This window comes from Anguilla rostrata, chromosome 5 (genome assembly GCF_018555375.3).
Source record: "Anguilla rostrata isolate EN2019 chromosome 5, ASM1855537v3, whole genome shotgun sequence".
In the NCBI taxonomy this organism is placed as follows: Eukaryota; Metazoa; Chordata; class Actinopteri; order Anguilliformes; family Anguillidae; genus Anguilla; species Anguilla rostrata.
In genome coordinates, this window is record NC_057937.1 from 18,867,559 (window position 1) to 18,885,133 (window position 17,575).

A 17,575-nucleotide genomic window follows, 5' to 3' on the forward strand; every position below is an offset into this window, starting at 1 on the left:
TGCAATTACTTTAGTAATAGCTGTGAGAAATGGAGAAGATAACTTTTCCATCAAGGCAATCTTTTCTCATGCTTTAAAATGCGATAAAATGCTTCGTATTTTAGAGGAACAGGAAGAGGGGAAAGTTGTTTATTCGAAGTTCAAGTTCGACGCGCGTTAAATGGTTCGGTGAGCGATTGTAGGTAACATCTTTTTAAGAAACAACTTTTGGTTAAAACAAGCATGTTGCTTTCATTAAATCAAATATTTCTTTCGATTAATGTTCAAGAAAACAGGCAGAACGTAGCTTGTAGTTTTTCGTGTGTGGTTTCACATCAGTGCAGTGCAGCTTGCAATTCATAACTGATTTCTGTCTCTGTAATTAAAACTTACCCTACCCCAAAGTGAGAATAATCAAAATAGCCTGCACTCCCTTAGAAGAAACTGTTAATTGTAGCACAGTGCCACAACTTGAAAGCGCCACCGGTGCCACGGTAAAGGCGTTTGGTGGATTTTAGGTTTAATTAAAAAGTATGCATCTATGAGATACATGAGAATTCGTCCTGTATCACGTAGTCTTACCCTATGTTGTATGTTGTACTTTTTAATGGTACTAGAATGGTATTTCCAGTAGGACGCCATGATAGATAAGCTACCGGTTGTTACACCATGTGCCGAAGTGATTTCAATGGATGATACTATTCTTAGATTAGGATCTATGACGAGTGGGATTACTGGATATTTCAAGTGCGGTGTCTGATTTCGTGTAATCGCATGGACAAGCCAGTATGTAGGCTACGTCATGGATACACACATAGTTGTGTCCTTTTTTGAACCGAAAGGCTAGATTGCATTTGTATTTTTTTCTTTAGAAATTGAGCAGAAATAGAATCGAGGAAGTAATTTACACTGGAAACAACTTCCCGACCCCCAGTGTTACGTAACACTTGGGGTGTGGACAAAGATTTAGGAATAAGGGATTCCTGTAGGTTTGCATTAGCTCGTGACGCCCAGCCCTTTTCACGGGTTTCACACAGTATTGCATAACATCACTTGAAGCAGGTATTTACTTTACATTTGCTTTTTTTTCCTTCTCTGGCTTCGGCATTTTACATTAAGTTCACAAAGGTGTTTATTCACAGGAAGGTGCGTATTTAACCCTCATCCTACCTACATAGTTAACATACATGGACTACCGACTGGGGAATAAACTAGAAGAAACAACCATCATAGCAAAATGTTAACTTATTTCTTCTCAAAAACAAAAAAAAGAACAGATTATTATTATTTTAGGAAAGTTACAGTTAATTTGCATATTGTGTAAAACGAAAATATATACTTTTCTTTCATACAAATTGCACTTTTTATCCCAAGTATAATCCACATTAGTACTTAAAAGCTTATTTACCATCCTTTGATTCTGGTATAATTTAGCTTTCAGTAATTTCAAGTAAACATTATTTGTGTTATATTTATATGGTGAAACCAACCAACCAGGGTCATTTTGACCCCAATATAAAATTATTGAAATAAACCCACAGTCATTCAAACTTCAACACTTTTTCATTTCATTTGTCTTTCAATACAAAAGTAGATAGAGACGTTGGTCTCAGTATGACCCCCTGCCAAAATAAAGGTTGAATAAATGTAATTCAAATTTAGATTTTTCAGTTTGTACATAATGTAAAATGAATGGTGTTTATATAGAAATATGAACTATGAACACCACACGCTACAGGCGTCTGTGTCTGTCTGTGTCTGTCTCCTTCAAAATGACTGGCAGAGTGCCCCTACCCCCCCTTATGGTGTGTGATACTTTAAATTAGGACCCATGGCAAACACGAACTCAATAAATAGTTCCATCTATTAAAACTGCATGGGCGGAAGTGGGTGCTTTTGACTGGGGTCCCCCAGGACCCCAATACATTGGTATTTTTAAAAAGCACTAATTAAAACAGAAACAGAAAACAATGATATTAAATCATTAGGAACAAATTGATTGACAAAGTCATGAAAAATTGAAATTATAGAATAAAGCACCTGTGAGATCTGACAAAAAGTATACCGCCGGGGTCTACGGGGGACCCCAGTCGGTAGGATGACGGTTAAAGGTATGATTCTTTCTGAATACCTGAGACAGGCTGCTATGTCCTAAAAGGAAGATATCTCTCAATGCTATCTCATACAGTGTACCTGCACAAAGCACCACATTTACAAGGGCTGAATGTATGCACATGTGTTAAACTTTTTGAATAGCCAACAGATGGCGTGTTGGCTCATCAATAGATTGCTGCATCAACAAAGAAAGGAAACAATGTGAAGTCTTAAGTATACAAATAAAATTTAATTGATTGATTGAAGTAATGCCAAAGGTGTGTAACTTCCAAGAGGCATTCAAAGTAACATATTTTTATTCATGGGAAAATATCGCCACTCCCCTACCGCTCTGCTGCACTTTTCCCTCTTTTGCCACCATTGCACAATTTTTCATTAAGGGAAATTTAATCCGTGTGACAACCTGTCTTTTGCAGTGAGACAAAACTGAGTCACAGAGGATAGCTGATGTGTTTCTAGTCTTAAAGTGTTTGGAATGCCGGAGGCTTGTCAAAACCTGACTCATTCTGCAAACTGGAGAGGTTTGCTGAACTACCACAAAACTCCCTGAAAATTGCTCTAACTTAGCTGCAAAATGGCCATAACCACGCCTTTGGGCATCCACGTCTTTGGGCATTTGGAACAACATCACAGCAGTATTCTGACATCACAGTGGGGAAGAGTGCTAACATGCTAAATCTGCTTAATCTTGTGCTACAGTGACAGCAACCTCCCCCTTTCAGAACAACACACTTGGAAAAAACAAATCTTTGAAATGTGCCTGAAGTTATAGAACATTTTTACTGTTCGATATCGGTAGCATTAATTTATTCTGACTGAATAATCACATTTACGAGACCTCCGTAGACATAAATTACATTTATTGAGACTATTGCTATTATATGGACACTTATTACCAATAGAAATCAGCCTAATTTTGCCCTGCATGCATTTGCTGGTGTCTTTCTTCGTGTTTCAGATATATTTAACCAGAATTCTGCATGCAGGGTTCCTGTTAGGTGCTTGTCTGTTGTAGTCTTGCTGGATGAGTGGACCCCATACTTCAGTTCTGTATAGTGAATAAGCAATATGACACCCGTGGCACTGATTTTCAATTCCTTCCAGACTCTGTCAGAAACACTGCCCTCTCTCTCTCTCTCTCTCTCTCTCTCTCACACACACACACACACACGTACAAACACGGTGCGCATACACACACACACACGCATGCACACAGACACACTGTTTTGCCATTGAAATTGTGAGCTTGCTCTGTGAGGAATCGGAAATGCTAGAAAAGGGGAGATAAGAGCAGTGCAGATCAGATTCACACATCTGCTTGATCAGGGACTGCAGCAGCCTGTCTCCCGCATTGGCCCAGGCTGCAGTGCAGGAGCTCAGAGGCTCCGTCTCCTAGGCACCAGGTCAGCGCCTTTTACTTATTTTTTACAAAACACTGTCCTGTATGAAGTGACTTGGGAATGGGTAGTATCATACGCATAACTTTGTATCTTTCAAAAATGAGTTTCTCTGTGTTTTTTCCCTTAACAAAAAGCTGTCCTCAACTAAACTGTCAGAAATGTTAAGATTGTATAATCTGTGCTGTTAAGCTTCTTATGTAATGCGGGTGTAACAATGTGAAGGAGTGCTTTAAAAACATTTCATCCACAGTGTCCCACAGAGGGGCGCACACCCACACACTCAACTCACACATGCACACACACACACACACACACACACACACATATATTCATGTATGCACACACGCACACGCACACATACACGCCCACACGTGCACATGCACGCACGTACACACACACACGCATGCACGCACGCACGCACACATACACACACACACACACACACACACATACTCTTACACATGCGCGCGCACATATACACACACACACCCACGTGCAATCACTCCTTTAGAAATACTGGCATTGTGTTTTTGTGCATGCGTTGTTTGCGTGTGTGGGACACAAATGATTGCGCTGTGTGGATGGCATCCTGCGCAACCTCCACAGACCCTGCTGCATCACCATCCACAACATTTTTTCTCTCCCCTGTTTGGGGAGGAGAGAGTAGGAGGGAGGGCAAGGATATGGACTGAGTGAGAAACGAGACATAGAAGGAGGGAGACACTGTGGGGATGTAGGGATGGGAAGGAAACACTTGAGAGACAGAAAGAGAGAGTAAGGGACGTATGCAGATAAATATCACTGTATTAAGACCCCCCTCCCCCCAGAGGTGTTCCTTTCACAGTGAATACTATTGAGAAAAAGGTGCAGATAAAGTTCCATTGTCCATAGAGAATGGGAGGACAACTGCTTGCACTGTTGTAGGACTGTGGAATTCTGGGTAGTCCACACTTGAGGACATTTGTGCTGTATTTGGCGTGTGTGTGTGTGTGTGTGAGAGAGAGAGAGAGAGAGAGAGAGAGAGGCAGTGTTTGTGAAAGGTCTGTCTTGGCTCTAAGCCGCAGGTGTTCTCTCCTGCCGTTTCCACAGTAGCGAGCATGAGAGCGGCCCTTGCTTGAGGACGCAGAGATGGATATGGGAGTGGGCATGGAGGAGGAGGTGGAGCAGTCCTGGTCCCTGCTGTCCTGGGTGGCCTCCTGTGTCATGGTGTTCGGGGGGGTGGTACCCTACGTGCCTCAGTATCAGGAAATACAGAGGACCAGCAACACAGAGGGATTCTCCACGCGGGTTTGCCTGGTCCTTCTCCTGGCTAACATTCTCCGCATCTTCTTCTGGTGAGCTCAGAGGCATGGGGTCAGCATTGGGGAGGGAGGGGGATGAGTACGTATGTGTGTGTGTGTGTGTACTTAGTGTGCGTCTGTATATGTGTTTGTTAGACAGTTTGTGTGATGCTGGGTCTGTAAGAGAGCGGCTGTTTAAGTGTAATGCCAATGCTGTGTGTATATCTGTTTATCTGCAGGATTGGCAGGCAGTTTGAGCTGACGTTGCTCGTCCAGAGTGTGGTGATGATTCTCACCATGCTGGCCATGCTACATCTCTGCTGCTCTATCCAGAGCACCAACCGGGTCTCTACTAAACAGCACTACATCACAGGTAACAAACACCAACCGGTCTCACAAACAGACCACATCACAGGTAACAAACAAGCCACCTACCAAGCACATCCAGGTAACAGAACATAGCTACTAAGCAGGTCTGTACAAAACAGCATAATATCACAGGTAATAGAACAGAAGTGCTGACTGGGTCTACCAAAAAGCACCATATCACAGGCAACAGGACATAACCGCCAACCAGATCCCTATCAAAAATCACGTCACAGGCAACAGAATGTAACCACCAAACAAGTCTCTACCAAACACCATATCACGCGTAACTGAACATGACCGCCAACCATATCTCTACCAAACACCACGTCACAGGTAACAGAATGTAGCCACCATCCAGGTCTCTACAAAACAGAATCACAGCCGCGGGATCAAAGCAAACTTGCCAGCCAGCTCTCAAAAAAAAAGAAAAAAAAGAATAGCACAACAGGAAACAAAACATCAGTCGCTACGTCACTGAACCAGTTATCTACAGAACCACATCACACTACACAGAACATTACCACAAATGATGTCTCTACAAAACAGCTTCACATCACAGGTGTTAGGACAGTTCCCACCAAATAGCAAGGCATTAAAAAGGGGAAATCAACGTACATGCCTGAACGTTTTGGTAGTGGTGGAGGTCTTACATAACCATGGAGTCACAGGGTCACCTCTCGCCTTTGAAAGCCCCTATCAGTGGGGAGGTGGAGCCAGTCTCTGATGTCATCAGCCCATTATTCACTCACAAAACATTGCCTGGGGCGGTGAGCATACAGGGTCCCATTACTCTCCAACCTCTTTCTTCAGTAACAGGAGGAGGGCCCTGTTAAGAGGCTGGCTCAGTAATTGGGGGACAAGCACTAATGTCCCCAGGTTACAACAAACTAGATTGTGTTACACATGCACACAGACACACACACATACAAACACACACATACACACACACACAAACATGCCTTCATTTTCATTGTAATGGAGAACTGTAAACACAAGATTGGCGTGTGCCGTCGCACACAGCTGGTGACCAGCTGTCTGAATGAGCTCAAAGAGGTTGTGTAAAATGCATCATGACTGCACCAAATGCACTGAACCCTTTTACAGTGCTGGCCTTCCTCTCCAAAGGGCAGGGAAAATGAAAAAAACACTCCATAATAGTCAATGGTGGAATTAACAGCGCCCCCCTGTGGCCACCACAGTACTTTCTCTGCTACGAGTTTGATTTCTGCACTGTGCTGGGTGAATTTGTACCATGTTACAGAGCTGCATCCGGTCTTCTTGAGCCTTGAAATTCTGTGTCGTACACTGCGGCTGTCATGGGGTTCATTGGGCAATTGTCAGAGAGGATCTTTTTACGGAAGGTTGTGTTACTGTACTGTAAACTCCTGAAGAGTAGAGTTACAGATACAACCAAAAGAGGGTGCCATAGGAGAGAGAACAAACGACAAAACGCTGTTTCTCCACCTGCCTCTCTCTCTCTCTCTCTCTCTCTCTCTCTCTCTCTCTCTCTCTCTCTCTCTTTCACTTCCTCCTTCTATCTCTCTCTCGGTCACTTCCTCACCCCTCTCATGGTCTCTCAATGCAATACTTGTGTTGCAGAAGCTTTAAAATGAACTGATGACATCTGCTTCCAGTCTCCTTCCCCCCCTTCTTTCTCACCCCTCTCTGTCTATCCATATCCCTCTAGCCCTCTGCCTTTCTCATTTTTCTCTCTTGCTGCCTCTCCATCTCTGTCCAACCTTTCCTCACGCACTCTTAATCTTCCCTCGCTTCTTCTCTCTTGCTCCCTCACTCTCTCTCTATCCCTGTCTTGTCTGTGTCTTGCTCTCCGTCTGTGTCTCCTGTTTGATTATGCATCGGGTGTTGCACTTTGTGAGAAATTCTGTTTCCTGTGTGTTTATGCCCGAGGCCTTTAGGCTGAGTGGTGATCTTTTAACGTACTAACGAGGAACCGTCTGTACAAAGTAAATGAGAATATTCTAATGAACTGGGAGAGGTGCGCATCATACGAGGGTTCATTCCGCAAATTAGTTCAGGCTTTGTGTTTACAGTGGAGATTCATTAATAACTGATTCATTAGAAACTGTGTAAGTGCCTTGTCTTTTAAACGTGCTGAAAGAGGTTATAAATCACTGGTAATCTGAGTCTGTTTGGGATGTGCACTTATATTACTGCAGATAATGTTTTGAAAGTAATCTGATTTTGAAATCTTGTTATATTTAAATCATTTTCAGACAGAGCTGGAAGCAGTTAATCCATCTGTCATTTTGATTGATTAGAATAGACGAGGGAAGTGTCGTACTCTGGTGATGTGTGTGCCTGTGTGTACGTGTGTGTGTGTGTGTGTGTGTATGTATGAACGTCTGTGTGTGTCTGTGCGTGTGTGTATGTGTCTATGTCTGTGTGTTGGAGATTAGTTATATGATTATACCTATGCGTGCATGTATGTACATGTATAGTGTGCACATGTATGTGTGTGTGTGTGTGTGTGTGTGTGTGTGTTTCACTTCCTGATTTATTAGTTCAGGGTCTGTACCTCAGTCTAATAAGGAGTATCAAAGCTGCACACAACTCCTCCAGTATCCTGGTAAAATTTGAGCCACAGGAATTGGAGAGCACCAGAAGTTCACCCAGAACCCTACACAATGGATTAAGCCTGTGTGGTCCAGACCAGCTGTATCAGAGCAACCCCATAAAACAAGCAGATGTTCAAGTGAGCAGGGTTCGGCTGTGTTACCCCACGTGTTCTCATCATGTTTCCCAGCATCCCTTCCATCCAAGTGTTGCCCACAAAAGCCTCCTTTCTCTCTTGAAGCTTAATTGTTACACAGTTTGAAATGACCTGTTATCGTTGTTTAATCGAGTTCTCATTTGAGCCTTCTGAGAGTCTGGTTGTTGTGGGCTTAACTGCTTTTTGGCGGTGACTGATGCAGGACGCATTGTTGCCATTCTAGCCTTGGACCTGGTCAAAATACCAGCACAAAATGGCTGCTGTGTATCCTCTAGGTTAAGATAAGATAAGATAAGATAGACTTTATTAATCCCCAGGTGGGTAAATTTACGAATTTACAGTTTGGGTTTACAGTTTCATCTGAGTAGTGAGGTTTTATGTCCTTGAAAGCGATTTAATGCCCTGTAATAATATGCGATTCACTTTAGTTTTTTTAGTGAGCTTGGGATGCTCTTAATGAACACAACTGCCTTGTGACCTCTGTGCCCTGCGATGGAGTGTGTGCGTTTGTGTGTGTGAGTGCGTGTGTGCATGCGTGCCTCTGTATATTCACCTAGTCAATTATTGTGTTCTGGAACTTGCGCTTTGTGCATGTAACTGCCACTCAAACATTTCACTCATTCTCTCACTCTCTCACTCACTCGCTCACTGATTCGCACCCACTGACCCACCCTCTCACACCCACCCAGGCTCAGGCATGATTGAGTATTGATCTGAATCTCGCCTTTCTGTATCAGAGCCCTGACTCAGTGTCCATCCTCTCTCTGTTCAGAGTAGCTGTTTAGTGTGGTGGGTGTTTGTCATCAGGACACCACTGGCCTGTGCAGAGGACAGAGCATACTACTGTATCTCAGTGTGAGAGGGAGAGAGAGAGAGAGAGAGAGAGAGAGAGAACTGAAGACACAAATGCCAAATTGAAGTAGTCTGAAGGAACAGACAGTGTGGGGCGAGCACAGCGACAGAGTTTGCGTCCACCATAATTCAGCACTAATCAGCCAACAGGCTGCAGAGCAGGACCACTCTGCTGTCCATGGCTTCGACTTTCACAAGAAATAAAACTTCTCCCGCTGCCATTCGAAGTTACGGTGCAGAACCAGAGAAATATTATCAGACCTGGACGCCAGCCATAAATATTAGGTTACATTTTTTAAGCCCAATTCCTTTAACTTTTTACAAAAATAAAATGTCTACCTGCAACTGCAAGCCCATCCCATCGCTGCATCCTGTTTAATCGATTCAGGAGACTGCAGATTTAACTTGCATCCTCCAAAACACAAACTAACAGCTGCTTATCTTCAGTCTGTGTGCAGACTCTGCAACAGAGGACTGCCTTTGCGTCTTTGCCCTTTGCCTGTTCCTTTTGGCTAGTTCTTATAAATAAGGGCATCTGCTAACTCTACTGAGGGATAGGCACTTGGGCAGTATTTGCATAAATGTGATTTTAAATTTTTTTTAAATGTACTTAATTTGTAATACGTGTTGCTTACCTCTGGTGTTCTGTGAGTGCTTTATACCTCTTTGCCGCTGGTAAAGTAATCTATGCCTCCACCACTTTGATTGTAGTACAGAGACACATTTATCTGGGTTATGCTTTCTTGCAACAACGTTGTGTATTTTCTCTCAGTCCTCAGAGAGAGAGAGAGAGATGCTGTTCTATATGATGTTGTCCCATCCGCCTCTCTCTTTGGTTTGGAGCGCTGTCACAGGTATCTGGCTTTTAACACAGTCAGACCTGGGATCAGCACCTGGAGCCCACACCTTTGTTCCGAGCCATTGGGCCTCCTCTGACCCAGCTCCTACGGCCTCTCTGTGGCCCAGGAGAGCTCCACCTTGTGAAGGGAGAGCTGGGGGTCAGGTTACGGAGTGGGGGGGGGGGTGTGTGTGTGTGTGATTGGACAGGCCCAGAATAGCCCCGAACATGAGCCACCCCGCATGCACCAGTGCCCAAGCTGCCTGAGACCATGTGATTTGCCCCTAGGTACCAAGGGTATTGCCTGCACCACCCCCAGCAGCTGTCCTCTGATACCCCTGCACACACAAGCACTCGCCAACATTTACGCACGCGCACACACAGACAGACATATACACACAACGCGCGCACACGCAGGCATATTCACACAAGCACTCGTTCACATTTACACACACACACACACACATAAACACACAGGCACATTCACTCAAGCACCTGTCCACATTTACACACGCGCGCACACACAAACACACGTCACAGGCATATGCACTCAAGCACTCGTTCACATTTACACACACACAGGCACATTCATACACTCACACAAAGACACACACACATCCACATAGATGTGGAGCTTGTGTAGCTCAGAACTTTGGGCTGCTATCAGTCATTTGTAGAGACCCCAGGAGAGACGCAGTTATGTCCTTCAGCAGTTTACTGCACTGCAGCTATGGCTGTGAATCTGTGTAATAAGTGGGTCATTTCAGTTTCAGTCTAATCCACACTTACCCTTCTGCTCTCTAAGGTCCTTTTTACTCACCTTTCTCCCTCCATATCTGGTCAGTTCTTAACAGACTCAGCCCTAAAACCCTCCCTTACAAATTTGCTGTGACCTCCATTGTTTCATTTTCCTTTGTTAGCCTACTTTTCGGATTCCCGTGGGCTGCAGGGGTAATTTATTTATTTTTTATAAGTTTGAGCTAAACGACCTTCATGGGCATATAACACCTTGTACAGTGGATAGAGCTTTCGTGTGTGTCATGTGATTGGTTCGGGCAGTCAGCCAGTCAGGCCTCAAAGTTTGTTGAAGGAGAATCAGGGTTGAGGAGGCTGTGTGCAGGTTATGAAGAGAGAGAGAGAGAGAGAGAGTGTGTGCGTGTGTGATTTTGAGAAAAATGTGTTCGTCATTTTATTCTAGACAACTCATGAGAGAGAGGAAACACTGCCTCTTATTAACTGGGTTATAAATCATTGATGATTTATGTGTTACCAATGTGGAAAATGTTCTGGTCACCAAACATTGGGTGCTATATTTCTGTCGTTCTTATTGTTCTGTGTGTGTGTGTGTGCATGCGTGCGTGCGTGTGTGTGTGTGTATGTGCATGTGTGTGTGCGTATGTGCGTGTGTGTGTGTGTGTGTGCGTGCGTGTGTGTTTGTGTGTAAATGGGCATCAAGGAGCAGAGTCATTCTCTGCAGTTTCCCACATATTTAGCTTTAGCTTCTCTTTGGAGGATCTAGAAACCAGTGGGCAAGAGCCCTCTGCTGGTCATAAATGGAAAATTCTCTGTTCTGTACTTTTAATTCTCACTGCATCATTACATTACATTACATCAGAATCATATATTGATCTCACTTCAGTGCTCCTCACTGGATCACCCATACCACCCTGCAACCTCCTCCTGCCTGATGGTTGGCACTTGGATGAGAGACTTAGGAAAAACAAAGTTCTTGCTGGGGGCGACATAGCTCAGGAGGTAAGACCGATTGTCTGGCAGTCGGAGGGTTGCTGGTTCAAACCCCGCCCTGGGAGTGTCGAAGTGTCCTTGAGCAAGACACCTAATCCCTAACTGCTCTGGCAAATGTAAAGCGCTTTGGATAAAAGCGCTATATAAATGCAGTCCATTTACCATTTACCAAGTGTCATTAGTGAGCCTTTGGGGGCAGCCATCCCACTGCCCCTAGTAGAAACCAAAGTGTAGGGCAGCGATTGGAACAACATGCTGTAGAAGGCTCAGTGTTTTAGTGAGGCATGAAATTGATGCCCTAAACTCAATGTTGCCTTGAAATATGCTGTGGCACTTGTTGCAAAGTGTTGGGAATGGATCTCAAACTGTTGGGAGTGGAGAACTTGGAGTGCCATAGTTTCTTCCAGTTTTTCTGGTTTCCTTTCTGTCAGCAGTCAGTTTAGGTCTTGAAACACAGGTGGGTGGAGTCTTTAACCAATCAAAGACTTAAATGGAGAAATTTAAGCGCTGGAAAGCACTGAAAGCCTGAGAGTTTGAGAACCCTGGTGTCAGGGATTGCCTGTTGGTAGAATCTCCCATTGGCTTTTTCATTCTGGCTGCCTTAGCCAATTATACTGGGAGATAACATGGTTAAACAGCTGGCCCTCATTGCCCATGACCGGTGATTCAGTGTTTTAGGAAACCTAATGGGGTTTTGATTGACGTGGATGCTGGGAACTGCAGAGAGAAGTGAAGATCCAGGACGGTGATTCTGATCTGGTTTGATTGGCAGCAGATTCCCTGATTGATGGTCAGACGAAGACGGGCTGAGAAAGAACGAGAATCTAGAGCTTTGCCACATTCCACGGTCTCCGTGGGGGATTACGGTTCCTCTGCCAATGCAGTGGGGTGAGTCAGGGTGTGTTTTTGGGAAAATAAGCTGCATTGTGGGATGCGTAGTTTAACCTTACCATTATCTCAGGGCCACAGCCACTCTGGGGAACCAATCAGGCATGACTCTCGCAGGAAAATATCCTCATTTAACACTCACCTGCGTTCAAAGGTGAGGCTAAATACCATTAAAATGCAGATAAAAGAGCTTTGATTAGGAAGGAGAGCCAGCCGGGTTAATTGCTTCTGTACCTATTTTTAATTGGTTAGTATGCAGTAGGGATACAGAGTAGGAGAGTGACTGGTTTTTGTTTTGCCAGTTTTGTGCTGCAGTAGGAAGAATCCTTTACTCTGTGTGTGCGTGTGTGTGTGTGTCTGTGTTTGTGCGCGTGCGTGTGCGCGTGCATACATGCGTGTTTATTGCCCCTGCAGCATTTCATACTCAAGTTTAAGGAATCTCTGATGTAGGCCTACTCTAAATAAAAGTTTGTCCTCTTCCTGAAAAGGTCAGCACAAACTACCAGTCCCCCACCCCAGGCCGCAATAAATGAATTATTCAGTTTGGATGCAGCATTGTGATGCCTGTGTGGTGTTAGGAATACTACTATAGAATATATTCCCTCAAATTGCTGTTCACGCAAATGCCTCTTTTATTATGGGGGTCCTATTTCCATCATTTATTTTAATGGGGGATTGATTGCCCTTGGTTTTTATTACGGGAAAACGTCCAGAGCAGAACTCAGTTCCAGGTTTAATAATTCAAGCTCAGCTTTTCGCAGTTCAGGGTTGCTCTTTTTAGCATTTGAGTCATGATGATGCTGAGGCCATGGGCCTTCCAGAGTTTTAAAGATAGGCATTTTGATGTATTTTTAAAGATTTGAGCTTCATTTCATTATACGAAGTGAAAAAGAACTTGTTCTTCTTTTTTTTGGATGCTTTTGTGCTACCCTTTTCTGTGACTATATAGTTTATAGTCATATATATATATATATATAGTACTGTGCAAAAGTCTTAGGCACCCTAGATTTTTAAATATAATATATAGTATATATTTGGTCGTAGATGTTTATTTTTTGTTTTTTGCATTAGTGTGTCAGTGAAACATGAATTTTCCAAAAAATGAAATTTTACAGATACATTTTACAAAGTACTATTTTAAGTAATAGGCTACTTTTTGGATAAAAACGTGATCAAGGGTCTCTGGGATTACCTGGAGAGCCAGAAGCAAGCGAAACAGCCAAAATCTGCAGAAGAACTGTGGCAAGTTCTCCAAAATGCTTGGAACAACCTACCAGCCGATTTTCTTAAAACCTGCCGGACAGTGTATTTAAGAGAATTGATGTAGTTTTACAGACGAAGGGTGGTCACACCAAACATTGATTTTATTTAGTTTTTAACTATTTACTGCTCTTTACATTATTTTTTCAATATTTATAACCTTTCATTTCATTATTTTCAAAAGCATCTCAGCTGTACAGCATTTTTTTAGGAGCCTGGTGCAGGAGGTTGATGCTGTCCTTTCTGCATGTGTATTCACTTCCAGTTCACTTCTGAAGTGGCAGCTCGCTGAAGGACCGTTAAAATTTAGATTAAGTAACAATTTCTCTCTTACTTATTCTAAATATGGTCTCCAAATGACCAAACCAAATCCTCCTGTACTGGACAGCGTAAGAATTGTGTTGCTCTCGGGAATAATAAAAAAGGAACCTAATGAATTGTAAAACTTAATATCATTTGTTTTATTTAGTTCTTTATGTGTAGTATAGCTATTAAAATTATGATTTTCATTGCACAGGGTTATTATTTACTTTTGTAGCACCACCAAGAATTTTCTCAATACTGTACAGCTTGGTCCAGGCTTTCGAATGTTATGTAGTAGCAATTTTATTCAAAAATTGAAATTACATTCATTATTATAGCACCATACATATATTATCACTTCCATATGCCTCTGGGTTATTTGAACAAACTTCACCTATCCTATTTTTTATTCACTGCCAATCCAGGAGAGAGTAGATATCTGTGGCCCTCCTTCAAAACATGTGGCATCACCACATTTCACTGGGCAGCTGAGCTTGCATAGAGTGGAGTCGGAGGAAGACTTTTTATATGCAGTTTTGACTTGTAGACCAGCTGGGGTTGCAAGAGAATGATGCTCCAAACGTGGACCCCTAACCAACTGAACCCTCCCTTACCCTGTGCGACACAATCGCCAATTGTGCGTCGCCCTATGGAGCCACCGGTCACAGACAGCAGTGGCACGGTCTGGATTCCATTCAACACAGTACACCACAACGTGGTGCCTTAACCGAATTAGCCATCCAGCAGCGCGTGGACATTTGTTGTGGTGCCAAAAATGCAGGTCATCTCCTGTCCTGAGAAGATGATCATATTTTGTATTTCAAAAAGGGTTGGTAGGGTTTGTATTTCTGTTATTTTATTGGGTAGAAATGGGAGTGATTAGCTGGATTCTTTAGATTCTTTAGCTGGAATTTGCTGCACTGTCCCAATCTGTATTCATTGTTGCAGTGTGAGTCTAGATTAATTCAATTTACATGTTTTAAATCGTGGTCAGATAGTCTTCCAACGTATATTCTTTTTCTAGGGCCACATGGCAGGTAATATACCTTCGTTTTGACTGGGTTACGTTCGTTTCGACTGGGTTTCCAGTCAGTACAGTTTTGTTGAATGAATGTTATCTGTTTCTATTGTCTGTCTCAGGGGTGCATTTGTATTAAAAGATGTTAGTGCTTCGAGCCTCTGCAATGAATAAACTCTTCTTTTGACTCAGTAATGAGGTGTAATCGTTCCAGAGCTCACTTATGTGAATGGCATTTATATCTTTCTAAGTGTTTCCTAATTCCAGTGGCCCTTTCTTGGATATTAATTGGTAGTAATTGGTTGGCCTGATTCAGCTCTTTTGATCGCATTGTTAGGTGCTTTCCTCTGTGCATGAAGGATGCCTTTATGGAATTCTGAATGCAGGGTTTATACTTGCATTGGTCCCATTTGTCAAAATTCTGCTGTGTAAGCAGACCCCATACTTCACTGCCACAAAGTGCAAAAGGTTCAATAACCTATTTGAATATTCAGTCAAATCTTAATTGGTATATATGTCAGGTCTGTTGTCTCGTAATTGAATAAGACGCCCTGCACGCATTCTCTGTGAAATGGTATTTGTAAGCAAGTGTTCTCCTTCATTTAACTCGAAGCTCCCTTTTGAATTAACCTTTGACCACGGTTATATGTTGTTTCTTGTACTCCTAAGGTACAGTTGTGTCTAATTATCTGAGATATTGATCTTTTCTGAACCATTATTTTTTTCTGTAAGTTTATTCCCCAGGACCCAAGTCTGACAAAATGAGTACAGAAATTCTAGAGTATACTGTAGCCACTGTAATTGGGGCAAAAAAGTTTCTACATTATAGAAAAATATATAATAAAATGCAATTGGATAGAGTAATTTCTGGAAACCTTAAAAGTGGGTAAATATTTTCATTTATTTTTGTTTTATGTGTTTGTAGGTTAGGGTATGCATATAAATATATCCCATCCCTTGGGTGTACAGTATTGCACGCCTTTCGTTCTGTTGGCAGATGGGTACTTTTTTAGGTCCTGCAATGTGGGTAATGTTGTTTTATTTGAGGCAAGCTGGTGCAACTACAAAGTGCAGGCATCAACAGACTGCAATCTGAGCACAGTCTGTCCCCTACTGGGCAAGGCTGGACACAGTGACCTCACTGAGCTCCCTGGGGCTACATTTTGGCGAACGCCATGCCAGCATTCACACAGTAGTAACAGACAGACTACTTGTGCTCCAAGTACCTATGAGTTTTGCTCTAGTTTTACTCTTTATTCCATACTGGTGAATACATTGCTAACAGCATTAGCTTCTCCTTGAAATGCAACAAATCTGAAAAAAGAATGCTAGTTTTTTACCCTTCCCAATTCATTAAAAACAAATTTAATAATGGGAGGACACTTGGATGCAGAACCGATCCTATTTGGTTTCTGGGTTATTGTGAACACAAGCATCTGATATAAATGCATGCATGGGTCTAGCACCCATTTATTTTGCTTATTTTGTTGAAGGTGAGGTGTGGAGGGAATAATAAGCCAATATTAACTATTGAAATAGGGCCAAAAAATCTTACATATTCAGCACCTTTAATGGTGTTGGTGAAACAGCATTTCCTGTTTTGAATTTAAAGTTCTGCTGTGATGTGGATATTGTCTAGGACCCCCCCGGGTGGCACGTACTGTTAAACCACAAATCCTTGCTGCAGTCAAGGATGAGAGAAAATGCAAGAAAGTTGCATGTTGCAAAACATAAAATACCTCCCAGATAAATGTGTCTCTATACTACAATCAAAGTCACGGAGGCATAGATTACTTTACCAGTGGCAAAGAAGTATAAACCACACTCGACACCAGGCGCAAGCAAAGTGTATTACAAATGAAGTACGATTTATAAAAATAAAATAAAAAATCACATTTATGCAAATAGTGCCCAAGTGCCTATCCCTCAGTAGAGTTAGCAGATGCCCTTATTTATAAGAACTGGCCAAAAGGAACAGGCAAAGGGCAAAGACGCAAAGGCAGTCCTCTGTTGCAGAGTCTGCACACAGACTGAAGATAAGCAGCTGTTAGTTTGCGCATGTTAAATCTGCAGTCTCCTGAATCGATTAAACAGGATGCAGCGATGGGATGGGCTTGCAGTTGCAGGTAGACATTTTATTTTTCTGAAAAGTTAAAGGAATTTCGCTTTAAAAATGTAACCTAATATTTATGGTTAGCATCCTGATAATATTTCTCTGGTTCTGCATCATAACTTCGAATGGCAGCGGGAGAAGTTTTATTTCTTGTGAAAGTCGAAGCCATGGACAGCAGAGTGGTCCTGCTCTGCAGCCTGTTGGCTGATTAGTGCTGAATTATGGTGGACGCAAACTCTGTCGCTGTGCTCGCTCCACACTGTCTGTTCCTTCAGACTAGTTCAATTTGGCGTTTGTGTCTTCAGTTCTCTCTGTGCCTGTCTGTACCTTCCCTGTCTGTCACTCTCCCTGTCCCTTGCTCTGTCTCATTCGCTCTCTCTCTCTCTGCCTCTCTCTCTCTCTCTCTCTCTCTCTGTGCCTCTCTCTCTCTCTCTCTCTCTCTCTCTCTCTGTGCCTCTCTCTCTCTCTCTCTCTCTCTCTCTCACTCTCACTCTCTGACAGGCTAAGAGGATGTATAATAGATGACCCCAATGGTCTGTGGACGGTGGGTCTCTCGGGGCCCCCTCTCCGCGCCGCGCGTCCGCTCTCTCTCTCCCAGTCGAGCAGGTTGAGGGCCGGGTTGCGGTTGACATCGAGTCCGAGCGTCGGTTCCTCCCCGGGGTTAATGGGCGGATTCGGCCCAT

The 17,575-nt window shown here is 43.1% G+C and overlaps 1 protein-coding gene across 2 annotated transcripts in view; it reads left to right on the forward strand.

Annotated features, from left to right (window-relative positions):
- Positions 1-17,575, forward strand: part of si:dkey-246g23.2 (solute carrier family 66 member 2) — a 57,899-nt gene that overhangs the window by 144 nt on the left and 40,180 nt on the right. Inside the window, exons 2-3 of one of the 2 annotated variants that reach the window (XM_064335486.1) lie at positions 4,584-4,828; positions 5,014-5,147. In XM_064335486.1, the coding sequence (XP_064191556.1) occupies positions 4,623-4,828; positions 5,014-5,147 (340 nt within the window). In that variant the 5' untranslated portion in view covers positions 4,584-4,622. The remainder of the gene's footprint in view (positions 1-4,583; positions 4,829-5,013; positions 5,148-17,575) is intronic. The other variant, XM_064335487.1, reaches the window with a different exon arrangement.